At 43.9% G+C, this 26,351-nt stretch overlaps 1 protein-coding gene across 2 annotated transcripts; it reads right to left on the minus strand.

Annotated features, from left to right (window-relative positions):
• Positions 1-11,498: 11,498 nt before the first annotated feature.
• On the minus strand, positions 11,499-23,576 carry CX3CR1 (C-X3-C motif chemokine receptor 1). 2 transcript variants are annotated; one of them, XM_069859049.1, is made up of 3 exons: positions 23,374-23,576; positions 22,101-22,172; positions 11,499-12,993 (listed from the first exon to the last, which is right to left on the minus strand). In XM_069859049.1, the coding sequence occupies exon 3, from the start codon at positions 12,977-12,979 to the stop codon at positions 11,915-11,917; it is 1,065 nt and encodes a 354-aa protein (XP_069715150.1). In that variant the 5' UTR covers positions 12,980-12,993; positions 22,101-22,172; positions 23,374-23,576; the 3' UTR covers positions 11,499-11,914. The 2 variants fall into 2 exon arrangements, with proteins under 2 accessions (XP_069715150.1, XP_069715151.1); XM_069859050.1 differs by lacking the exons at positions 22,101-22,172; positions 23,374-23,576 and adding an exon at positions 16,652-16,747.
• Positions 23,577-26,351: the final 2,775 nt, after the last annotated feature.

Consider the following 26,351-nt stretch of genomic DNA (forward strand, 5'->3'; position numbering starts at 1 on the left):
TATTAGCAGGAGAAACTGAAGAGTCACAATGAGAAGCAGAAACAAGAAAGCCACAAGAGGTGATTGTGAGGTTGGGAAGAAGCATAGATCTCAGTCCAGGAGGTCATATGTCTTCTAGGCTGACCTCCTGTATTATTCGGAACACAGGTATAGCTTTTCTTTCAGCTTTGCTGTTTTCTGCTACGTGACATGCCTCTAGCAATGTTGTTTTGCCCAATAACTTAGATTTGGCTGAAGTGTTTCTTCCAGAAAAGCTTGATGTGAAGGCAGCATGAGATGTAGGGTCTGCTGGTTCCATGTTTTGCCAGAATAAAGTATTTGTGTGGGAAGTAGCTTCTCAGTTGTCTTTCAAAAGCTGCACCTGTGGAGATTTTTAAATCTGTCACTGGGAGATGTTCCTCTGCTGCAGGTTACTGCTCTGCAGATCATGTGCATCTTCTCTTCAGTTTACTAGCTGTCCTTTAAGGATGTGAACATCAGATGAGCAGGCAACACTGTTGCACCAGTTTCATCATCTCTGCTCACAGAAACCAGAAGCTGTTCCTCTTGCTGCTATTTTGTCATTGCAGGGGCCTCATTAATCTCTTCTTTTTCATGTTGTTGCATGCAGGGCATAAGTTCATCTCTTCAACCAAAATAACAATGACATAAAATCTTTCTTGAAGCACCTTCTTTTTCTTGAAGCACCTCTTGCCCTATAGGCATTGTTATTTCTTAGTTTGGGCTGTAATGCTTTGCCTCAGTAAACCACTGTGCGTCTGCATGCTTACCTTGTCCCGCTCATCATTCTCTACTCCATCAAACTAGATATCTCCTTTGAATTTCATCACTGGTGATTTTTCTTTAATTCCAGATGAAGTGGAGAATAGAATTGAATCCCGATACAATCTCTGTTCTGCTCTGTAAGAACCCTTCGTGATTAAGGGATGATTTCCCACACCAGTAACCAGTAATTTGAGGTCTGCTGACCTGTCCTTAGCACATAGACCGTTCTTCAAATACACTTGTAATCTTTCAATCATAATGTTACCAGGGATCAAGTCTGCAGATTTATGAATGCCAGTTTAGCTTGATTCATGGCACTAGCCTGCAGAAAGGACCTATCTGGCCAATTGCCTTTGAAGTCCTTCTTTGGAAGAAAGACTTTCAAGTAGCGAAGGCTTCCTGACTAGCTTTGTGTATCCACTCACTGCCTTGGTGGACAGCTGGGCTAGGACCACTAGAGGAGTCGTGCACAAAGGCTTCTTGTTGGGGGGTGTGTGTGTGACTGCAGTGACGTAAGGAAAAATGCCCGGGCCATGCTGTCTTGCTGAAACCTGCAATACCAACGCATTTCATGCTGCATCAGCAACTGTCTTTGTAAGGAGACTTTGAGCAAGAGCATGTCTGCAGAAAGAAGAATGATCAGCCACAAAAAAAGAATGGTTGTGGCTACAGATGATGAAAACTTAAGATGCGTGAGCCCCAGAAGATGAGGCTAAACAAATATCTGCCAGTTAATGACAATAAAGAGGATAAATATGAATCCTGAGACACTTTCTGATGGCCTATCAATGAAAAGAGTCCCTGGGAGAGCCGGTGAGGAAAGCTGCAGCAAAGACAAAAAAAAAATCTCTGAACAGGGACCTTAAAGATCATCTAGTTCCAACCCCTGTGATGGGCGGGGACACCTCCCACTAGATCATGCTATGAGACTATGCAGATAGTAGATGAAAGGTGGTGTTAAGTGAAGATCCTGCAATGGCTTGAAAAGAAAGAAGGGTGAAAGGGACTGAGTATAGCTGTAGTCTATAGTGGCAGAGCTCTGAAGTCATTTTCTAATGTGACAGCATGGGTTTTTTTCAGCTCCTCCTTGGAGAAGAACAATCTGGCAGAGACTAACAAGAGAGGAATGGCAGGAGACTGTGAGGTTAAGAAGAAAGGGAGAAAGGATCTCAATGAGGTGCAGGAGAGGCTGACAGAGGAAGGGACAAGTGAGAAGTCTTACCTCTTTACTAGATGATATGAAGCATCTGGCACTGACAAATAGCTCACAAGAGTGCACAGAAGTGAACCAAACCTAATTAGCCTGACTGGGAGGAGATTAACCTTTTATGTGGAATGGGGCGGGGGGGGGGGGGGGGGGGGGAAACACACACTAAAACCAACAGAAGGGAACTTAATAAAAGCAAACCAACCCAAACCATAAAAACCTTGTTTCTAAACAAAAGATGAATTCAGCCACTCCCACCTTTTACAGGAAGTCTTATCATTAACATGCCATTTTACAGGATGCATAAGAGCTTGCCTAAGGAAGGACTGGAGCTACACATTTGTCTAAGTCACTAACTAGACTGTAAGATACCTTTGATATATCGCTGCACCATCCCTTCCCTCTGATATTGGTGTTGGCCATAGATAGATGATTCAGAAGTAGTCATAGAATCATACAATAGTTGGGTTGGAAGGGACCACAAAGTTCCAACCCCTCTGCCATGGGTAGGGACATCACACTAGATCAAGCTGCCCATGGCCCCATCCAGCCTGGCATAAAACATCTCCAGGGATGGGGCATCCACAGCTTCCCTTGGTAGCCTGTTTCAGTTTCTCACCACTCTCATGGTGAAGAAATTCTTCTTAATGTCTAGTCTAATTCTGCCCTTTTCCAGTTTATATCCGTTCCTCCTTGTTCTATCACAACAAGCTTTTATGAACAGACCCTCTCCAGTTTTCTTGTAGGCTCTTTTCATTTAGTGGAAGATTGCTATAAGATCTCCTATTCATTAGATAAGCCCTCATTAAGAGAAATTGCCTCAGGACAGAGGCAGATAACAGTCACTAAAGGTAGCTCACAGTTGCAAAATCCAGTATTTTGACTGATTGTGTGGATCAGTGCAGGATCCAGGCTGCCAAAGTCATAGCTGGACAACCTATTACCTTTCCCAAGAAACCGCCCTCTCTGTCAGCCAACAAACCCTTCTTGTGTGTTTAGGCCTTGTACAGTTCTTTGGCAATTCAAGTGAATTTGAATGTTTTGCACATCTGTAGTTTCAATCTTTGCTCATTAGCGAAGTGTTTCAGCCACCTATTCATTGCACAGTTTTCTTCTTCAGAATTTCTAATTTATTAAAAAAAAAAATCCTGTGTGTGAGTAAAACTGCAGCAGTCTGACAGGGAACTAAAAAAAAGGAACGTGAAGTAATTTCTTAGTTTTAGAGACAATCCCTGTCTACACTGTTGTCCCAGGTGATTCACTCATAATTTATTTATCTCCATTTTTTTTGAATGTGTGAATTCCCTTTGGCTAAGGCAACTGCTTGCTCTGACAAGCAAAAGATTGGAGCCCCATATGTGTTTTCCTTGCTCAAAACTGTTAAGTTGCAATTCCCCTTGTTATTTTCTTTCAATTGTCCTGTCCAATGCATTCTGCTCTTTGTGTCCACTGGCAATTCTGTGAATGATATTGGCCGTTTCCTTCAGCCTAATGTGCCTTCTTTCTGTGTGCTGTGCTTGCAAAGCTGCTATATTCAGAACTCCTCATCAAAAAAAGAACTGAAACTTCAAATCTCAAACATGTCAGAAACAGTCATTTTGTATGCTAAATTTTACTTAAAATAAAACTCACCGGTAGATGAGTTGTGTTCTTCTTAAATGTGAAATGACACCATGAGGAGATTTCATTCTCTTGTTCAGTGATCTATCAAATGTTCCCAAACTGTTTCTATAGGAAGATGACAAGTTTGGGCTGTTTCCACTCTGATACCTGAGATACATTATATTCTTTTCTAAGTTTCCCAGCCATCACCTAACCATCACTTTGATGTCCCTGTTTAAGACTGGTCTCTCTTCAGAAAGTAAAAGACAAGGCAGTGGTGAATAAGAGAGGCCAATTCCTAAGGCCATATTGTTTGATGTTTATTGTGTCAAATTTAGATGCAAAGGAATGAGGGTATTCTGGTATAAATACTTTGGTCTCTGCTTTGTGGTAGTGCCTCCAAGCCTCAGACACTGTAGATGTTGGTAGTCTTCAAAAAAACTTGTTAAGCTTTATTCTAAACATCCACACAACAACTACCTTCACAGCCTCTCCTATCACCTTCCTCAGATGGCAACTGTCACAAGAAGGAAGCCAGTTAGAAAACCCAAAATATTTGCAGAGGATCAAGACTGAGAAAGAGCCAATTATTCCTCTTACCTGTTACCAATCTTCTTTCTGTGCTTGCAAAGACCCAGGCACTCTGCCATCACAAGGTAAGAGCTGTTTCACTGCAAGTCCTCTTCAAGACAAGCTGTACTGACAACTTACATAATATTCAGTTCGCTATTAGTACCAGAGGAAAACACTCAGGGCACTGAAATAAAACTGTGATAGCAGCAATAAAAGATTTTCACTGGAGCATCTCTCTGGTCATTGTGATTCACAAGATGTTCCAATGCATTTTGTGAATAGCTAGTGAAGCCACTTGTAGTTAACATCCACAGGCTCTCATTTGCTCAATAACAATAAAAAAAAAAGAGGAAGAAATTTGTCTTTCTTCCAGCAGCAGGCTGTAGTGGCTAGTTTCTTCTTACTTTTCATAAATATATTTTTGCCACTCTATACTTCTTCATCAGTCTCCTTCTTTACCTTGTATGACTTTTAATTCTGATATTGTTTAATAATGCCACCCTCTGGTGAAAATGCAAAGCACTGGCATTGATGATGGGCGGAAGAATCATAGAATAGTTTGGGTTGGAAGGGAACTTAAAGATCATCCAGTTCCCATCCCCCTGCCATGGGCAGGGACATCTCCCACCAGACCAGGCTGCCCAGGGCTCCATCCAACCTGGCCTTGAACACCTCCAGGGATGGGGCAGCCACAGCTTCCCTGGGCAACCTGTGCCAGTGCCTCACCACTCTCATGGTGAGGGAATTCCTCCTAATGTCTAGTCTAAATCTGCCCCTCTCTGGTTTATACTGATTATCCCTAGTCCTATCACTACAACCTTTGTGAACAGCCCCTCCCCAGCTTTCTTGTAGCCCCTTCAGGTACTGGAAGGTCACTATAAGGTCTCCTTGGAGGCCTGTATCATTGATGAAGACATTAAACAGCATTGATCCCAGTACAGACCCCTGAGGGATGCTACTTGTCACGGATCTCCATCTGGACATCAGGCTGTTGACCACTACTCTCTGAATATGACCATCTAACTAATTTCTTATCCATCGAACAGTCCACCCATCGATGATGGAGCGGACTTAGGTCAGAGGGCACTGCATGAACAAGGGTGATTACAGGGATAGCAAGAGGCTATGGTGACTCTGGAAACACTTGTCTCCAGTTGCTGTTAGCTTTACATAAAAAGGTGTATATCACTGCTTGCAGTTGCATTTTCTGAATCTGATTTGATCTGTAAACTCTGGCCTGTGCACTGAGTGTTGTCTTTATGGTAGCTTGTATTTTTTCCTTCCCTTGCACTGTAGTCTCCTGAAACCTGAGCTACTGGAGGATCTGGAGAGCTCCGTTAGAAAAATCAGCTGATATCGGTATTAGTATGCCTGTTTCTTAAGACAGGGCCCCAGTGGGGAGAGGGGCTACAGTAAGGCAGAGAGTCACTGAGAGGGTCTCTGAAGCTACTCGTTGGTTATGACCTGGTCAAATGACCAGCTCTGATGCTACTATGTACAAAGCAGGCAAATCTAGGTTTGACCCTCCTCAGACTCCTTCCTTCCAGGGAAAAGAAAATATGTTGGTACCTTAGGTCCTTTGTCTGCACCGGGAGGTCTAGGACGGTGTCCCTAGAAGTGCTGAGAAAGCGATTCCTGTGCGTGCTTACCCAGTGCTCCATCTCTCAGTGGTTTTAGGCCATTAACACTATTGCTTGAGGTTCTTCTAGTAGGAAATGCTCACGATTTCCATGTGCTCCTGCTATGGCCAAGTTGGGGTCTATGCTGTTCAGCAAACACAGGGGACAAAGGGGATGGCAGAGGGCTGTGGACAAACAAGGTGCCACAACCTGCTCCTGGTGCCTCTTAGATATATAATTAACTTGTAGTTTGCTCCTACCTGGTTGGACTCAGGAAAAAAGATAATCAAAGCTGCAGCGCGGGGTTTTAAGCTGTTCTTAAATGTAAAGAACTGTATTGTTAAAGCACATAGGAAATTGCACATAGAAATAGTAATGCGTGACTGGCACTAGAGGGACCCATCTTGTCAGCAGAAGCGTGGAACCATCTGCTGCTTCATCAGCTTCATCCGTGTCCTCTAACATGCCCAGCGAATCATGGCCATCGCAAACGGTGCTGCTCTTAAACTTAGTGTTTCCAGTCTAGCATTTATGGGCTAACTGCAAACTTCTTGTGAGGGAAACACAACTTCTTTCAGCTGCCAACATACCCTGATATATAGATCTATATGTACCAGAGCTGCCGCTGAATATGGAGCAGTGACAAATGCATATAACTTATCAGAGACTTAAAATCTGTGTGGGATGGAAAACAGACTGCTCTGATTACAGCTGCAGTTGGCAAGTGGATAACAACATAGTGAGTGGGACAAAGAATACAAGCAAAGACTCTAGGAACAGCTTTTTCACTAACCTCTGCCTTCAGTGATGTATAAAGCTAATAAACACCACAAAATGTTGCTGCCTGCTGATTGAAGGATCACAGCTGGAAATTTAGTAAATGCTAACGCTTCTTCACAAGTAAACTATTTTCCCTGTGTTCAATTGGTGCTATTCTATGGTATTTCTGCAGGAGGAGGAACGACAAATACAATGTTAACTACTGACATTTGTGTGTGAACTATTAGGACAACAAATACAATTATATGGGAGAAGTCACCAGATATTTTTTCCGTGTTGAAAAAAATGTGTTAACCCTAATGCTGCAAAACCCAGGTTTTGAGGTTTGGGTGTGAATATGTTGGAAAACAGGCTTTTACTGTAGTTAACAAGTAAATTAGGAAGTTCTTATCAACTATGGCAGCAGAATTATTACCAGCTTCAACAGAAGGTGTTTGTATGTGACAAGTGTCAGAAGCCATCTTTTAATAGATATAAATTGTTCTCAATTTTACTGGATTTGAATTCAAAGTAATAATTCTTGAAGTCTGGAAGGTTTTTATTAGAGTTCCAGATGTCTTACAGACTTAATAAATGGAAGTGCAAACAGTAAATCTTTGAGCAGGACTGGGTATGTCTGTAATACAGAAAATATTTAATTCATTTGTATAATGTGGCCATTTCAGCATCATGCAGGCAACAACTGCAGTGCCAGTGCTTAAAGAGAGCCTACAGGAGAGATGGGGAGGGGCTTTTTATTAGGGAATGCAGAGGTAGGATGAGGAAGAATGATTTTAAGCTGAAAGAGGGGCAATTTAGATCAGAGATTATGTAGACATTTTTTACCTTGAGAGTTGTGAGGCACTGGCACAGGTTGCCCAATGAAGCTGTGGATGCTCCATCCCTGGAGGTGTTCAAGGCCAGGTTGGATGAGGCTTTCAGCAGCCTGATCCTGTGGAAGGTGTCCCTGCCCATGGCAGGGGAGTTGGGACTGGATGATAAACTCCAAGGTTCTTTCCAACCCAAACCATTCTATGGTTCTAAAAAAAATGTTACCAGCCAGGAGCTGCGAAGGCAAAGATGGGCAGAGATGCTGCAAACTTCTAGAATGTGAATCTGACAAGAATAAAGCTGGTAACTGAGTTTTCCTTTGGAAAATTCTCCTATATTAGGGACTTGCGTAGAAGAGACATGTCCCCTTGTTGGCAACAGAGTGTCCTGCTATGACAAGGGGTTTGTGCTACCTGCGAGATCTCAGCGAGGGACCTCGCAAAGGTGATAGAGGTGAAACAGAAACGGCTGAACCTAACCCATCACCGGTGTCTTTAAAAAGAGTTTCTCTGTGAAATATAGCCTTAAAACTTCAGACTACCCTGAGCCAGGGCTCGGTATCTATTCTAATTCTAAATCCAAGGGAGCTATTTTGCTATCAACCCCTTCTGATGCTAGTGCTGAAAAACTACAGCTTTCACCACTGAGGGATTTCCCAACTCAGTGTGACTGGCTCACAGAGCAGCTCAGCTCTGACTGGCTGCATTTCTAGGGTTTTTGTACCAGTTAAAAACCCCAAGAGGTCAGTGTAAAGCATTCAGAGCAGTCATGCCTGGTTTAAAAATGAAGAAACATAAATCCTATGATTTTGGGACTGTGATGTGATATGGAATGATAGGGATTCTCAGTAGTGCCTGAAAAAGATATTGACACCCTTGTATCTCACTGCAAGAAGTTTGGCTAAATACATGTTGTGCTTTTTCTATTTATAAGTTGGACATGAAGAATAGTTTCAAACCTGCTAAGAAATGTTGGATTCAGGTTTTATTAGTTCCTCAAACTGTAAGCCACTGGGAAAAGATTTATGTTAAGTGTCAATGTGAGTCTCAAACAGGAAAAATGTTGATCATGATGAAATACTAAGATGCAAAGATAGCTCACCACTTCTCAAAGCCCCCAAAGTCCACTCCTTCCACCAAACACAGACATTTCCTGACTTTTTTGCACAACCAAATACTATTTAATGGACAGACATAATAAATGTGCATGTGTGTGTTTGCATTTTCATGGTTAAGTTATAACTTGCTAAGTAAGCAAGAGTGTATCCTTAATTTATGGCTGGTGGAGAGGTTTTATTACACACTGAGGGACTGGTTTACTTTCATGTGTAATTGGTAGGAACTGGATATTGCTAGTCCTCAAGGTTGCATTGATCCAGTCTAAGAATATATGCAGTGCGTAGATACGGTGCTGTACGGTAGACACGGTAGAAAAGCCTATCTTGTAAACTAGCTGGGCATTTAGAAAGCACCAGTTTCCTGCTTCAGCGGTTTTGAATGAGGTTTTAAATAAAGGCTACAATTAACTAAAAGTGCAATGGAGGGACTTAAAGAGATGTCAGCGAGCTTTCAATCAGGTTCAGACGGTGCAAAAGATACCTCAAGGAGTGTAGCATATAAAATCAGCATAAACCTAAGAAACTACAAAATATTAGCCATCACAAATCACAACTGAGATATGATGTGGACAGGAGTTGTGGGGCTGCTGCTTCCTATGCTTGCTGGCACAGTGTGGTACAGCGAAGAGCAGCGATGCCTGTCTCAGCTGCAGCTGAACCCAGTGCTGGCAGTATGTTACTGGCTGCCCATGGATCATGGGAACTGAAGTTTTTCAAGGTACAATTGCAACAAAAATCATAGAATCATAGAATGGTTTAGCTTTGCCATGGGCAGGGACAACTCCCACCAGACCAGAATGCCCAAGGCCCCATCCAACCTGGCCTTGAACATCTCCAGGGATGGGGCATCCACAGCTTTCCTGGGCAACCTGTGCCAGTGCCTCATCACCCTCATGGTGAAGAAATTCCACCTAAAGTCTAGTCTATGTGTGTCCCTTTCCCGTTTATACCCGTTGCCCCTAGTCCTATCACTACAACCTTTGTAAACAGTCCCTCCCCAGCTTTCTTGTAGCCCCTTCAGGTACTGGAAGGTCACTAAAACTCTTTCTGCTAATGCAAAAAATCCTGAAAATGTTGATTTGGTTTTCAAAGATTTACCACTTCTGCTATTAGGAGGCATGTGTATAAACTAGTTACAGTGCCTGGAAACCCCAACTGAAGGCTTTTTATTTCATACAAGTGCTCAAACAGCGAGCAATAAGGATTTTTGCAGATACATTTTTTGTACAAACTGCTTGCAAATGGCCCAGGCCTGTCAGAGCAGTTTAACTCGCAGTAGCAAGTCTGAACTGCTTGAGGGAAATGCATCTGGTAGGTGTGTTTGCTACGATGCACTGTGCTGTTGGTGGGTAGAATTCCTAGGAAACTACTGGGGTTAGGCAAGAAAATGCTTTCCTTTCCTGGGGATCTGGCAGAAAGCTCTGGGCTTGCACCTTTCATTCTGGAGACAGCACATAGATCGTATTTAAAGGTGCCCTTTTCTCTTCCCGCTTGGTAACTCACCATTGTCTGAAAAATAAAAGGAATATTAACCCAGTGAGACTGCATTGCGCAGCCTGGCAATCTACCCTCTTCAGTCTGGCTTCATGCAGATGACTTGTTTAGTCTCAGAGCACCTTCCTCTTTTTTTGTGTGCACATTTCTTAAAAAAAAAAATTGTAAAAATACCATTTCTAAAAAAATACCACTTGCTTGGGGGTGGGGGGAGAAGGAGTTGTCTTAACTCCCTTGCTTAAGCAGACTGAATTTTGAAAGGAAATTTCATTTCAAGCGACGCTAATCTTAGCCAGTAACTGTGGAGCCTGGAAGCCCACTTACAGCTGAAATTTTTCAAGTTGAGTATATATAATATATTTACACCTAATATAAGGCATTTTATGAAAAAGGGGATATTATATTGTAGATTGTGATGAATATTCAGTAGCAAAAAATGGAATATTTAGTATTTGTTGAATTACTGCATGTGGAAAATTTCTTAGTAGGGAGGCTCTCCTCCAACCTTTCTTAGAGGCAAGGCAGTACTGAGATCCACAAAGAAAAGACCTACTGCTCCCACTGATACTTCAGGGCATCTCTTTTGTGTTAGTCAGAAAGTGAGAGCGTTTCTTCAGATTCAGAATATTGCCAGTTCCATCAGATGCATAGAAAGAAGGTACTACTGGCATGGATTAATTTTTTTGAGACTGATCCTTGATTTTTCCTTGTAAAGTGATCTCAGCTTTACAGATTGCAACAGTTCTTTTTGCATTCACCTAACTCCAGTCCATGCTGATGACAAAAATCTCTGTTACTTCGGTAGCAGATGATGGGAGAGCTTCCCAGGCAGATCTCTGGGGAAGGACTCTCACTTGTCTTGTCTGATTTACATTTTCCACCTCCAGTCCATTGCCTTTGCAAGAGGAAAATGAATATTTGAAGGCTGCAGAGGGCACGTGGTAAATGTGTCCTTTAGGACACATTGAGACTGGTACAGCTGCACGTTTCCCTGGGGAAATCATCTGTGGTGGGAGAGGCCACAAAGGTTGAGCAAGTTGCTATTTTGTCCCAAAAGCAGTTGGTTTTGATGATACAGACACATTCTGTGTTTACAATGTGTATCAAGCAGATCACGGGTGTGGAGCACATACTTACCTTGCTCTGCAAGGGATTCACAGCTTGATCGTGCTGTATTTGTGCCATGCACAATGATCCCCAAACCCATACCTCCTGTTCCAGTTGTCCCAGTGTGTGTTGATCAAGCTGGCAGCCCCTCGCTCAGCAAAGTGCTTGGGGATGTGCTGAGCAAAGGGCTCCACCAAACTCAGCCCTTTGGCTTGGGCCACAGCCCACGGAAACCAGGGGTTATGCCTCCAGGTCTGGTCCTAAGTCCTTACAGACAGTCTTTGCTCTGATTATTGCATGCTATAAACACCGAGTGACTTGTTAGCACTGAACATGTATTCAGAAATAACTTTTTTTTTTAATAGTAGGATTTTATTAGATATGAAAACATGAGTAAAACATTTGTTACACTCAATAATCCCAAAATCATTTCCATATGGATATATAGCATAAAAATTACATCCTTTTACTATTAAAAATATTCCCTTTTGCTAACAGTCAGCTATTATTCATTACAGAGAGCTCTCTTCCCTTAGAAAACAAGTTTTGGTCTGAAACTTTTCAACAGCTTCCCTATCTTCAAATTCTTCTCCGCCTCCTGTTCTAAGTACAGAGCTCTGTGCTTGCTTCTGCTTGTCCTCTTCCTCTCTCTTAATGCAATTCCACGTTCAGCCTTGGCATATTGTACTGCTTGTGTTTTTAAAATCTTTACTGTTTTAGACTATTTAATGCTTAAGTAGCTCGGTGCAGCTGTTTCTTCCTATGGGTAACGGCAATGTCTCAGTGGTGGCTAGACCCACAGAAGATATATTTACTTACATTTTTTCTTCACAGATCCTTTTAGACGAAGACAGAGCCATCCTGGTCACTGGTGTTCAGGGTTATGTTGCTGTTCATGATGCTTTCTGCGTAGCTAGCTGAATAGGTAACCTGGTAGCGCTTGCAGGGGCCACAGAAACACAGGCATGGACAGTACTTTAAGCCGACACGGTAAAGGTATTTCCTGAATTTTTCCCCAGCAAAGGCATAAATAAGAGGATTGAGACAACAGTGACTGAACGCAATTGTTTCGGTCAGGTGCATTGCGTAGTCCAATGATTTAATTTGATTGCAATTTGTGAATAACTCATAGTGCTTTAAAGTTTCTAGAAAAATCAGTACATTGTAGGGGGACCAAAACAGAAAAAACACGACCACAACAATTAAGATCAGTTTTACGGCTCGTGTTTTTTTCTGATTTTTGCAGGACAGCAGGGTTTTGATGATCCCACAGTAGCAATAGCATATGATACAAACTGGGATGAAAAAGCCAATGGTGTTGATCTCTACATTGCAGAACACCGGCCAGATGTTCTCCAGCTCCTGAGGGAAGACAGACGTGCAGTCATTTTCTACCAGCTGGGAGAACACAAAATGTGGCACTGAAACTAAAACTGCTGTTGCCCAAACTCCACAGGTTATTAGAAAGCCGTGTTTCACTGTCCTGGATTTCAGAGAATACGTTGCCCGGACAATGGCCAAGTATCTATCAATACTGATAACAGTGATAAAGAACATGCCCCCAAAGAAACCGATATAATACAGTGAGGAAACAGCTGTGCATGGAATAGTCCCGAGGGTCCATCCACGCACTGTGTTGGAAGCCCAGAAGGGGAGGGAGATCACGAAGAGGAGGTCCGAGATAGCCAAGTTCAGGAGATAGATGTCAGTGATGCTTTTTTTACTGCCTTCTTTCACAATGGCAAAAACCACCATTAGGTTGCCCATGAGACCAAGAGCAAAGACTGAAATGTAAAATATTGGGAGAAATAGTCTCCCAAATTCTTGGATTTCAGTCTTATTGCAGGTAAAAGCATTTTCATCGTAAGTGTATTCAGCTGTCGTTTCTGTGAATGTTTCCGTCATGCTGTATTTTCTGGCTAGAGGTAACATGAAAAAGGAAAATAAAATAATGTTAGAGAGAGAGATCCAGTGATAGACCTCATCAACATGCACGCCTTGGGATTTTGGCACTATTTGGGTTAGTGAGAGTTGTATTACTGTGGAGGTGATGATGGTTCTTAACAAAAGCCTGGAGTCTACCGTTACATGTCGTTCTCTGAAAATAAGCTCTTTAGGATAATGAAAAATAAATGAGAATGTTAAGGACTGTCCAGTAAGCTCCTGTTCATTGGAAGAGCAGCAGAAGCAGCACCAAACTGACATCTGACAAACTGAGCCCTGCAGGTGATGCATCACAGTGTGAAGAAATGCAGGCCCTCTTCCAGTCTGTTGGGCAGTTCTCAGCAGGACAGGACACCCCACATACAGCTGCTGATCCGCACGCACTGCCCGTCAACATCATCAAGAGCCCAGTCTCACCCCACATGTTAACCCTGGGGTGGAAGTATGGTGAGACACCCAGCCTGGCCATTTCTGAGCTGATGTGGAAGGAGCAAAGTTTGCACTGAGATATCCCTAGGCAGCAAACATGTCTTTGATGAGGTTGGTTTTTTTTTTTCTTTTTAATAATCCTATGGTAAAAGAAGAGAAAATGTATTGACTCTTCTTCAGGCACCAAAGCACCTCATGACTGCCCCTGCCTTGGCTGTAAAGCAGTCAGGTGTGAGTCAGGGCTTGTTAGCTTGGAGCCTGCACCCAAAGGGAGGATGAGGTGCACGTGTGTGACCTCTGGGCTCACTGTTCTGCACATTAAATAACTCAGGGCATACATCATTCCTCTGTCCTCACTTGGGATGTGGTGTTCAAGTCTCCCAAAAGATTTCTTTTTGCAAGGAATGATAAAGCTCAGAGGGGTGCAGAGGTTACTACATTAGCTTTACTCCCTGGCTGGAGTAAAGAGCTTGTAAGTGTCTCTTACTTGTTCTTGCTCTAGAAAAGGAAGGAAATTAGTGTGCTACACTGTGCAGAAGGCCAGGGACATGATAGCATGGCAAAGCCAGCCTGTTAAAGCTAAGACCAAAAGGAAAGGTCAGTGATAACTAAACCGCAACTACCCCTTGGTCATAGTGTCACAATTTTCTTACAGGAAGCCCCCATTGACTGTAAAGAAGGAACTCAGTTCAGTGATCACAAGCTGTCTCTAAAACAGATGTTTACATCCCCTGTTTTGGGAGATGTAGTCAATACAGCCAATGAGGAGCAGTGCAACTGTTCTAATGCAATTCAGGCCAAATCTGCTTAAGGCAAGACAAACTGCCTTCCAAACTCTGCTGACTGCATTGATGACACTCCATGATGAGTGTTGATGAAGCTCCGTGATGAGCATAGGCACATTATTCAGGGGCAGATGCAAATAGTGTATAACTACTCTCACTCCTGACATTTTGAGGGAAATGGTTGGAATCCCAGTCCACATGCGCATGTTTCACTGACTGCAATAGTTTTCATAACCTCTCTTTAAAGTACGCCTTGCAAGACTAAGGATGACATAAAAATTTCCTAAGGTGTGAGACAGTCTTTGCCTTAGAAGTTTCATATTACGTAGTGGTAACTGCAACAAACTTCCCCAAATACAGCTACTGCAACCCTATTGACATTTTCTGCTACAGCCTTATTGCCAGTGTGCCATTTGTGGTGTGGGCCATGAAGTTCTGGCCTCTTGTTTTGTAGTAATTTCTCTAAGAGTGGTTTTTCTGTGCTAGGTGGAAATGCAGGCTCTCCATTTTAAACTATCTTCTTATTCTGAAAGTTCAAAGCCTGGTTGTCCCCAAAACATTTAAATGAGCAGTGCCCACAGCCATTAGAAAACAGTCTTTGTGGTTTTGCACAGGAAAAGTGGGCTAGAAGAAGGGCTGTCTCAGTGTTGGTAGTTTCAGGGCATGGGCACAGTGTGGGGAAGGCTGTTTGCAGCAGGCGGGCACACCCACCGGCTGAGTAGCTCTTGCAGTACCTTTCTACATGAACTGGGAGCTGAATCTGCCTGCAGAGTCTGTCCAGCCCCTGACTGCAGCCCAGTTTAATTCTACATCTTCTGGAGATGTAGTACCTAACACCAGTAGAATTAAAGAGGACAAATATGAAATGCCTAAGTGCTGGGGAAGAAGCTGACAACAATTGCAAACAGGATACTGATTTTCTGCTAGTAAGAGAATTAATGAATAGTTGCCTGCAGAGATGTGACAGGTTCCTCATCTCTTCACGTGTCTGTCCAGTACTTAATTTATCTGCCTTGTTGAGTGGTACAGAAATGAGTGGGGAGACATTGTACATGATCCCAACAGCCCATCATTTTCAGCCCTCCCATCCTGATGTTTCCTTTCTCATCTTCTGAGACTAAATGTATGCAGTAGATACCTTTAAAATGAGAAGTGCTAGGGTACACCAGGTCTCTAGTGCCAAATACGAGTGACTATGCCAGCCCAGCCAGGTCCTTGCCACTGAGCTGTTCCTGCACTCATCTGCACAGCATCACAGCCTCCACCTTACTTTGTGACTGATGTGCTCGACAAATGATTCTTCACCAAGGCACCAGTGTGTGGTAGCTGAAGGCTACCGAAATGATTTGGGTTGGAGCATCTGGTGTATGAGAAGATGCTGAGAACTGCACTTGATCAGCCTCAAGGAGAGACATCCCAAGGGGAATCTAGTGAGAAGGTCTAAAGGTAAAGCAGACAACTTTCCTCAGAGGAATATGAGGCAATGGCCGTAGGAAATTGCTACTCACTACACGGAAAAACATTTCACTATGAGGATGGTCAAACAACATGACAGAGTTCCAGGGAAACTGTGGGATCTCCATCCACGGTGATGCCTGAAACATGGTCAGGTCTGCTTTGAGCATGGGTTTGGACAAAAGACCTCTAGAAGTCCCATCCTAACTTCATGACTCTGACAAAGCTGGACAAAGGCCACGATGTCTCTGCAAAGTTCTCCAGCTTCTTCTCTAACATGCAAGGTCCTGTTTCAGACATGTCTGTCTTGGTGTGACAAGCGGAAGTCCCATCATGCACAGAGGAAAAAAATGATTGGTGCTTGCTTGTATCCTATTAGCATCTTTGCTAACTTTAAAGGCATCTAGAGAGGGCTGCTTGGTGGTGCTTGCCCAGAATGTGCATGCCATGTGAAATTCCTGATCTGGAGAGAGGAAGTGCACACTGGCTCTCTTCTCTGAGAACCTCTAGCAGTGCTGGTCTTTCCCAAGCTTGCTCCCTGAAGCCATGTCTAGAAAGGCAGCTTGTTCCCTTCTGCTGGGTTCAGCAAGAATTTCACACATGTAAGGAAATGCAGCTCCCACCACAGGGTAGCCCTCAGGTCTGACAAACTTCTGCACAGGCTGTGCCTCCTTGCATTGTCTAGAGAGAAAGCTGGGTGTGGGTATGGCCACCTTCTTCACAGGAGAACTTTTTTATGGAGGTGCAGGAGTGGCTGTATTGAAGTAAAGAGGAACGTCACTTGGGCTGGGATTTTTCCTCAAGTACCTTTTCAGTCAGATAATCCCTAGTTCACTGATGGGAATAATTTATTTCTACAGTAGAAAATTATGGATGCATGGTTGCAAAGCCTGTAGTACCTACGCCAGTGGGAAGGGCAAGATGCTGCAGAGCATGTCCAGGGATAAGCGAGAACTGCACCTACCAAAACGACATTGGCATTTGAAACTGCTGGCACAGCCTGTGGCTTCTTCACTTCTGGATTTTGTGTATCGCCAGCCACACACTCATATCCTCCCACGCCACTCATCCTGCATATGGAATGCCGTCAGTTCTTTTGGAATACTTAACCTCTCTGACACTACTTTGCTCGGTTTGAACTGATGTTACTCCACAGGTGGGCTGCAAACTCCAAAGGGCTCCCAACACCCAGCACATACCAAGTGGGCAGAATATGATTAAATTTTATTGCACCCTAAAGTGAGGAAACTCTGCTCTGCCTGTTTTCCATCCTCCCCTGTCAGGTTTTCTCCACCAGCCTTGCAAAATCCACTGCAGCACATGCTGAAGTCTTCTCACCATCAGCTTCATTTCATTTTTTCTGTTGTGCTTATGATAAATGTTCACCTAAGGGACAAAGTGAACTAAGTAGTATAGAGGACACTGAAGAAGGATTGCAGGGCTGTATGGTCCTCCACCAGACTTTTTCCCTTGCTGAGTATGTGAAATAGTAGATTCACTTCTGCTTCTCATGGAACTGCTAGGCTGCTTTGCTCTCTCTCCAGATTTCCCCAGCAGTTTTATGCCCTCCTCCCCACAACACTTCTGCTTTTAATCACGTTTATAGCTATCTCAAAACCAATAGTCTACTGGGCCAAAACCCCTGTTTCTCAATCCAGCTATTCCCTATAACTCTGTGTGTTACATGTAATACACAGGGAAGTGAAATTATGAGAGATCCACACCTTCGTCTCAGCAACAGAAGTTGTATTTCAGCCCTCAAACAGCACTGGCACCAGGCTGAGGGACACAAGAATCAAATCCTGTTTATGCATCTGATGTTTCCAGTTATCACCCCTGTCACTTCAGTCAAGTGCCATGTTACAAGCATTACTGCCAAGAACAGGGGTTTGAGAGCACTTTGCCTCTCTGTGATGTTCTTTAGGAAGAACTTGGAAAAAAAAAAGAACTCAACTCAGACCTCTGCCAGAGGGTCAAGCTTCAGATTTGCACAATATGCTGATAGAAGTATTCAAGCCTCAGAAAGATTTTCACACCTTAGTCAGCATTTCTGGGTGAGGCTGACTTACACGCTTTTCTTATGCAAACAAAGCATGTTTTCATCACACGCTGAAGGGGCTGGTGCCGAACGCCAACTATTCAGCTGGCCCAGGGAAGCGATGGGCCTTGTGGGAAGCCCTGTGAAACCATATGCCTTTCTCACCCTTAGATCTGAGATGCCACCACCCTACCCAAATATAAACACTGTCATATTTGTGACTACACCCATCTGCTTCTTGTTGGCCCGTGATCCTTGGCAAGTCCGTAAGGATATCCTCAGGTACCTCCAAATGAAATGTCCTAGCTGCTGGTGGCACTTCCGACACATACAAGAAAGAGATTGAAGGTAATTAACCAGAATTGGGTGGAAACTAGCAGCAGAGGTGTGAGTCCTAATAACACTCTGAGTGAAACTCTTAATCAGCCTGGCACCAGGCAGCTACCACGCAGTCACCAGAATGCTGTAGACACCTCTAACCATGGTTTAGATGATGTTCAGAACAAAACTTAGACTTATGGGCAATGCTCCAGAGATGGAGCCCGATTTCTAGTCTTACACCCAACTGTTTCCTGTAACTCACTTAGCTTTCAGAGCAAGGTGGCTCCATTCTTACGGGATGGTCTCTGGAGTTGCTTGGGACTGTGTTAGATAGCCGGAGTCAAAAGCAGGCTCAGCCCAGCAGATGTAGTTACTTTAAATCTTAAATCTCAGTCTTTTATTCAGTTCTGAAGTGCGGAGACCTTCTTCCCTTTCCATCTCTACAGGTGTTGGAAACAGCTGAAACAATGCTGACCTTCCAAAGTGGGAAGCAAGGTGTAACCTTCCCTTTAATCTGGGCAAAATACAATTTTGGGAAGAGTAGGGGAGGCAGAGGGGGAGAGTGTAGCCATTCTGCGTGGCTTTCTGGAAAAGAAGCTTTAGTTTGGACATTTGGTGAGGTTGCAAGGTTGATAAAGGGTCCTGTGCAAGAGAGCTGGAGCTTTGACTTGCAGTGCCTGTTTATTTGATTGACACCTCTCTCCAGCTCAAAGCAACACAAGCCCAACAAAGCATTACAAAGGGATTCGGACTAGTTCGCTGTCAGATCTCAAAAGCCAGCCATCTGTGGAGGAAGCCTCACCAAACTAAGAATATTGCTTGTATACTGTTTGTGGTAATAGCGAGTTGAAAGCCAAAAGCTCTTCGGTATTTTCATCATTGATCTGAGGGCAGACTGGGAATCAGAGCTGGCAGGGAGAAGCGATAAAGTAGTTAGAGAAGTGGACAGTGATTCAGACAGATGTGAGTATCTGGCACTTCTTGGACGATTCATGTTGGCTTTTCATGTAGCCAAGTGACATGCTTGGGGGTTAAACACAGACCATGGCTTGAGAATGGGGGTGCATCTGCTTAGGAAACCAGGCAGACTCTGAAACTGAGCAGACTCTGAAACCAAGCTCCCAGCCAGATGCTACAGTAAGAAGAACTGATGCAACCATCCAGTATTTAAAGAGGTGCTAAATAGGAAGGACAAGAGATGGACGGATTTACCATTGCAGAGCTTAATACTGGGGCTGTAGACATACTCTGATAACACTTGATATCATTTTTGCTCATGGTAATTATCGTTCTAATCTAGTGGGACTAGCCATGCCATAAATCAATTCACGGAAATTCAAACCAGAAACATGCAAGCTAGAAAACAGATACACATCTTTAACAGTGAAAGGCTAATGACTGGAACAAACTTCGTGTAGGATCCTCATGTCAAGAGAAAATATCAGTCTGGAAAATGGGTTTAGGCCAGATACAGTGCAGAAGCTCTGCAGAGGGGTACTGCGTAAAACCCTACAGCTCCTGATAGGTGGGGAGGCAGAGCAGATGGGCTATTGGGGTGCACTTGTCTTAAGAACCTTAATTCTGTTTTGGTAATAAATGACTGAAAAAGCAAACCTGACTTCTCTCCAGGTATTTTGCCAATGCTAGCTAGCCCACATCCTATGATGAGACTGTCTAGAAGAAAGTGGGGTCCTGTGAAGAGCATGGAGCAGCTCCAGCCTTTGGATTACAGAGGAGGCTATATGATGGCTGTAGAGAGAAAGCAGCACTGTTTGGGGATAGGGATATGGTTATGAAACAGCCAGTCTGTACCGCCTCTGTTAAAACCTGAATGTTTTCCCTACTTCTAACGAGTTCTTTTATCATTCCTTCATTGCTTCTGAGTGGATGTGGTGTAATCCGAGATCCACCCTTGCACCCTGCTCCCCGAATCCTTCCCTGATGAGTTTAAGGTGAGGAAATTCCTTTCTCTGGTGTTTCTTCTTTCTTCTGTGATTTATTCTCAGTTCAGCCATTTCTGTGGCCTGGCAGAGTTATGCAAGTTTAATAATTGCTTATTGATTTGGGTGATTTAATTGGAGGTTCCCTCCAAGACTTTGAGGATAAGTTTTTTAAAAGCAAGTGATGATCTGGGCTGCTTCATTATTAGATTTTTCAGCTCAAGGTGAAGTTCAAAGTGCAAAAGCATGATGCTGAGGCTTTCTGAAAATTAGAGCATTTAAGGTGTCCTAAGTAAAGGACCCAGAAACGGAAGCTAGTCAAACTACAGCTGATTAAGATAAATATAAGCCTGAACATTGCAGAGGCCTGTGGTCCCTTTACAAAGTCATTTAGATCCAAGAGATGAAAAAAACACCCCTTGCCTGAACGAGTTCTACAGTTTTTTTATCAGCATCACAAACTAAATCAGAAGCAGATACCACTAGCTAGAGATGAACACTATGTAAATCTGCAAACATAACCCAAATAGTTTTGGGTAAAAAAATTCATTTTGAAAAGATCAGGCTTGGATCATGGAGGGCAAGAGGGAAGAGTGCAGAGTCCAAAATCCTCAGGATCTCTCTTATCTTCACCTAGGGCTTGATAGCATTTGAATGTGCTTTGTTAAAGATGCTGCATGCTAACCTGGAGACAACTGCAGGACAGCAAGTAACCAAGGCTTCCAAGTAACAAGTTCCAGCTTAACCCATTGCATTAAAATTAGGTGTACTCTGATCATAAAGAAAACACAAAACCATGGACTTAAGACTGTCTGTGCCAGTGGTGAGGGCTTCACTGCCTGTGCTTCAGGGCAACCACAGAGGTATTGTTTTGAACAATATCTTCCTCTTGCTCTATCAGTGCATGGTCCAGCTGGTCAGGCCAGTGGTCTTGGACTGGTTGTGCTACCATCACAGCAAAGTGGGAACTGAACCCTGATGCCCTGGGTGAATCCTGGCCACAGCGACATCCCTCCACTTGCTCATGTTGTCGCCCTGCCGGGATTGCTGCGTGCCATGCTGGTGGGACACAACAGCACGTGGTTTGCTGGGGCTACAGCAAACTCTGCCAAACCGCTGGTGGCTCGCCCCTGCTGCTGTTGGTGTATCTGTAGCAAAAGCTGTAAGCTGAAGCTTTCAGTGGTTTCCACTCCTCCCTTCGCCTCTGTGGAGAACAAAGCCCCTTTAAGGCTGACCGAGTGGCCATGCAGGAGATTTGGTGCCTGCACGGTGGAGGTCCTACCTGCTCTTTAATGGAGCAAGGAATAGGCTCAGGTGTCAGGGCATGACCAAGGCTCTTGAGCAAGCGAAGACGCAGATGGTCACATCAAGGCATTTTTCTGAGGTGCTATTGTTGATGCAATTAATTCTTCTGAATGGGAGCTAAGCACTGGGGGGCTTCTGAAAAATCCCACAAGGCACTGGTCTGAATTTCTAGTGGTCAAGTACCAGTACTCAGTGCTGGATTTAGAAATTTAGCCCTAAGCGGGTCAGACCCTTAAATATCCATTTCAGAAAGTACTTAAGCATTTAGGAAATGTGACCTGACAGTACAATTCAGACTCCTGCATCTCCCCTGGATCTTAAAACAAAGGTTCAAAAATGACTGAAATGGTTCTGAAATTTTCATCCATGACTATCAAGGACATGATTTGGTGGTCTCAATCCTATAACCAGATCTAGGGGTCTTCGGCAGAGCCTCTGCAGCCTGGGGTGGTTTCCAGACAGTGTCCTGCCCCCAGAGGACGGGAACTTAGGTTAACGCTGTGAACTGCCTTGAAGAGCAGTATTTATTTTTGCCCTCAGAGGGGCTGGGGAGCTCTTTAACTCAACTGCGGGGCAGGCAGTGCAAGGCTGGGGAGGGACCAGGAGCCTTCCCAAGAGCTGTCTGTGGAACATTTGGGTGTTTGGGGTTGTCGTCTGACTGACTGGTGATTGCCAGGGTCGGGATTTTCTTGGAAAATTTGTTTCACAGGTATTTCCTCCATCCTGTTAGTTCCCCTGTTTGCCCTTTCTGCTTGCTCTGCTGCTTTTTTATATTCATAGCTGAGCAGTTTGCTGGTGTTTTGTCTTACCTGCTCTTCCTCAGTATTTCTTTTTCCCCAGCCTTCCTTTCTCAAGCAGCATTCAGATTTCTTTTCTATTTTCTGTTGAAGGGACAGGAAAAACAGATGTTTATTTGCAGTGATGTGCACTGTTTGTACTTGTTTGTGGTTACCGCCTTTACCGTGGTGCCTATTTACTTTCTGCTCCCTGTTTTGTGTTGTTAATAAGCTCACATTGCCTCTGCATCTTGAGAAATCTGAGAAGGCTTTCTAGAAATAGGAAGTCTCTTAAATCCTCTTCTCATCCTTTTAGCACACATCACCCCTTAACAGTGCTTTGAAGTTCTGGAGCTGCCAGCCCCTTCCTGGGAAGAACACATTTGTGTGATTTACTCCCAATTTACTGTGTCCTCCTTTGTGAGATTTTAGTCTTTTCCTCTCCCTTTTGGGCTTCTTCTGTGCTGCCCCAAGCCTTGTAATTCATTGCATTTGCTGTCTTTTATCTTGCTCACCCAATTCACTGCCTCAGGCTGCACTGCCTCCATGCATGGTTCACCCCAACACACTAGATTTTGGGAACCGCTATTTCTGGATCTATGTTTATATCACAGAAATACTTAAAGGGCTTTTGCCATTCTGTTACCCAAATATCTCACCCAAACCAGCAGACATCTTTGTGCAACATCCTTCCTATGGAACGTTGAGTCATAGAGAAATTAAGTAATGCGGTCATAAAGAAAGTTGGGTTTTCAAGATTTTTGCGTTTCTGCCCTTCTCTTGCTGGTCTGTTTGCACCTGACACCTTCTATCATTTCTACCAGATTCTCTGTATTGCGCTGTCTGTCAGTGTTAGTGATGTGTGGGATGTTGTGACCAAAACTAGAAGTAAGCAATGCTGGCGAGATATGAAATCCCTGGAATCATCTTAACAAAAACCATCTAATGAAGCAGAAGGGCAGTCATTCTTGGTCTGTCCTGGGCTAATTCTGTATGCTAATCATCTATCAGCATTTTGACTTGACCCTGAGGACTTATAACCAGGGTCAATATTTCTTTTACTACAAGTGCCACAAATAATTAGTCATTGAGTAAAATTTCTCTGCCCTGCTCCACTTTGATCAATAAAAGTGTTCTTCTTTCTACTTTCACAATTTGTAAACATTACCCACATCATCTTTATCTGAATTAAATATCATTTTAGGTGCCAAGTACTAAGCAGTGAAGAATTTCCTTAAGTTCTTGAGACACCATTTCTTGCCACCCTGATCTATCAAATTATAGGTAAAATATAATTGTCTCTTACCGTAATTCATAGCTGCATTGAAAATCAATGTTTTCTTCACGTCAAGCCTGTTTGGGTTTAAATGTATATTTCCTCTTCTTTAGTGCTCATGCCTACCTTATGAAATGTGAACTTTGTCAGGGCAGCTTCCTGGGCTGAGCTTTGGGGCTGAGCTGAGAAAGCATTAACGTGCTCTGCTTCAGTCCTGCTGGTGTCTTGTGAAATTCTGAAGCAGGATGCAGCCACTCAGGGGGGCAGAGTGCTTACAGAGGACAGAAATGCCTGAGGAGCTTCATACTCGGTGTGTAAAGGATCTCACCCCTTGCCTTCCCCTGTCCTATGCAAAATGAGATATTTTTTGATTCAGGCACAATGTTACAGTGTGTAGAAATACAAATGTGGGATGAAAGCAGGGGCCTTGAGCCGTGGGGATGTGGGATGCAGCACAGAGGAGTACAGGTATGGGATGGTAAAAGATGGGGACCAGGCTGTCATTGGGGACCTAGCCCAGCTATACACAACTTACTGATGGTCAGTTAAAAAGTGCAGACCTGGAACTGGCAAAATTTGGTTTAGCAGTAACAGACAGAACAAAAATAGCATCTAACATACGTAAGGGGCACCGTGTATAGCAAATTGGGAGTAACATGAAGCTGCAGACCAGTGAAGGCAGAAGAAGGTATAGAAGTATGTTAGAAAACATATAAAACCCAAGCAGATATTAGAGGGAAGCAGAAAAAAACCATCATCATGACCATTGCATTTGTCCCAGGGAAGGGCTTAGAGATGCTGAACAGTTTGCTCTAACACCCCACCCCACCACCACCTTGGTGAAACCCCCTGCCCCAGGACCCAGAGGAGCAGGGCAAGGGTGAGAGTACTACCAGGAAAAGGGTTAGAAGCTCTGTGTGTGCAAAACAATTTTAACTGCTTTAGTAGTCTTCCTTTTTCTGTGATCAGCAGATCTCAACTGATAATGATTGGAGCCATGAGATTGCCATTACACTCACAACACATTCTTTGTTTTGTCTGTTTTACTTTTGTTTTACTTACAGTGTGCCTCCTCTTTGCCCATAAACAAGATTTTGAGCTTTTTTGGGATGCCATGTAGCACATTTCCAGGCATTGCCAGGGCTCGCAAAGCAATTGTTCCGGGGTGAAACCAGGCAGGAAGCTGTGCAGCGAAGGGTGTCATTATGGGGATCTGAGACACTGCCTCCAGTCTGAAGCTGTACCAATACCAAGGTCCTCTGGCACGTGCAGGAATACAGTCCTGGAAACACCTCCAGGTACAATCCCTGCCTTAGACACCAAGAGAGGTTAAAATGCCTTCTCCTCCAAGGCAGAGTTGTGCTGCCTTTGTACAGGGTGAGCTGGATGAGTTTTCTTGGGTGGAGAGCATCTTCCAGATTGTCTGAGTGGTTGCTCATTGATTGGTGTACTGAGTTGCCAGGCGAGTGTTCTTGTATAAGTTTAGTTCTGATATTTCTACCAAAAACATGTTTTTTTCATGACATTATACTTTGTCTAGCAAAGACTACATCCTCAACAGTTACACAGCAGCATACCAAAAGCCTCCAATGTCAGCTGAATTATGCAAGTGGTGGCAGCTATGTGGGCCAGGACAAGCACCCATGGAAATCATCAGGGAAACAATACCCAGTTAGGTGTTAGCCAGGAATAGCAAAGATATGCTGCGGAAAATAAAGTTTTGGGAATTGTAAGGGGCTAGAGCAGCGGATTTTTCAAAACCTAACTTTTTTTTCTCCTTTTTCTCTGACAAGTGCCAGCAGCCCCATCCTGACCCTTCTCTAAAAATAGATATAGAGAATCACAGAATCGCTAGGTTGGACAAGACCCACCGGATCATCGAGTCCAACCATTCCTACCAATCACTAAACCATGCCCCTCAGCACCTCGTCCACCCGTCCCTTAAACACCTCCAGGGACGGTGACCCAACCACCTCCCTGGGCAGCCTGTTCCAGTGCCCAATGACCCTTTCTGTGAGAAATCTTTTCCTAATGTCCAGCCTGAACCTTCCCTGGTGGAGCTTGATGCCATTCCCTCTCGTCCTGTCCCCTGTCAGAACTGTATTTTTTTCCAGGAAAACATCAAAAGTCTGATGACCAGCTTCTCCCCACATACTGAAACTAGGAGCAGTGACTGCCAAAATGACTTAAATTTTCATCTGAAAGATGATTTCTGGTAGGGAAACATTCTTATTGTGTGAGAACCATAAGATTCAGAAAGGCAATTGAAGGCTTCCTGGATGCTAGTGATAATCTGACACTATCCCTGCTGTGGGTTCTGCTGAAGATGTGCTGTGGTTCAAAGGACATCCAAATCTAAACCTGTCTCCCATGTTCTCATGGGGATGATGAAGGGCTGTGTCCTCCCCAGCCCCTACCTTCCGCAGCCTTATAAAAAAGGTGTGGAATATCCAACAGGAGTTCCTCTACTGGGGACCTGCACATGCCAAGCTGGTTTGCTGCTGCTGTGTAGAATGCGGTGTGTCAGAGCCCAGGCAGCCACGGCTACCCTCATGCTGGTGGGCACCTCCTCCGGGGTCACCAATACTCATCTCAGCAGCTCTGGTGTTGCTCTTTGCAGACTAAAACCTTGCAAATAAATGTCAGGGCTGCCCGCATAACAGCAGGAGAAACAGTCCCCTGCCACTGCTTGCTTCCAGGTAGAAAAGACGTCCTTACAGCTGGGTTTCCCTGGAGGTAGTTGTCAACTGCAACTTTTCCATCCTGTTCTGCACATAATTCAACTGGAACTGGACACAGGGCAGGTTATTACTCTCATGAAGAAATAAGGTTTGCTGAAAGGAGTACCCACACAGTTTTTAACAGGAGGGGTTCACCTAAAGAGAAACCAAGTCAGGATGATTCACAGGCATCCTCAACATATCTCCCCAGGAAACAGAAAAGACTTTCTGTTATATTCTGCTGTTAGTGATAACTCTAGATAAGGGTGCTGCTCATTATCACAGCTT

The sequence above is a fragment of the Phaenicophaeus curvirostris genome, chromosome 6 (genome assembly GCF_032191515.1).
Source record: "Phaenicophaeus curvirostris isolate KB17595 chromosome 6, BPBGC_Pcur_1.0, whole genome shotgun sequence".
NCBI classification, from domain to species: Eukaryota; Metazoa; Chordata; class Aves; order Cuculiformes; family Cuculidae; genus Phaenicophaeus; species Phaenicophaeus curvirostris.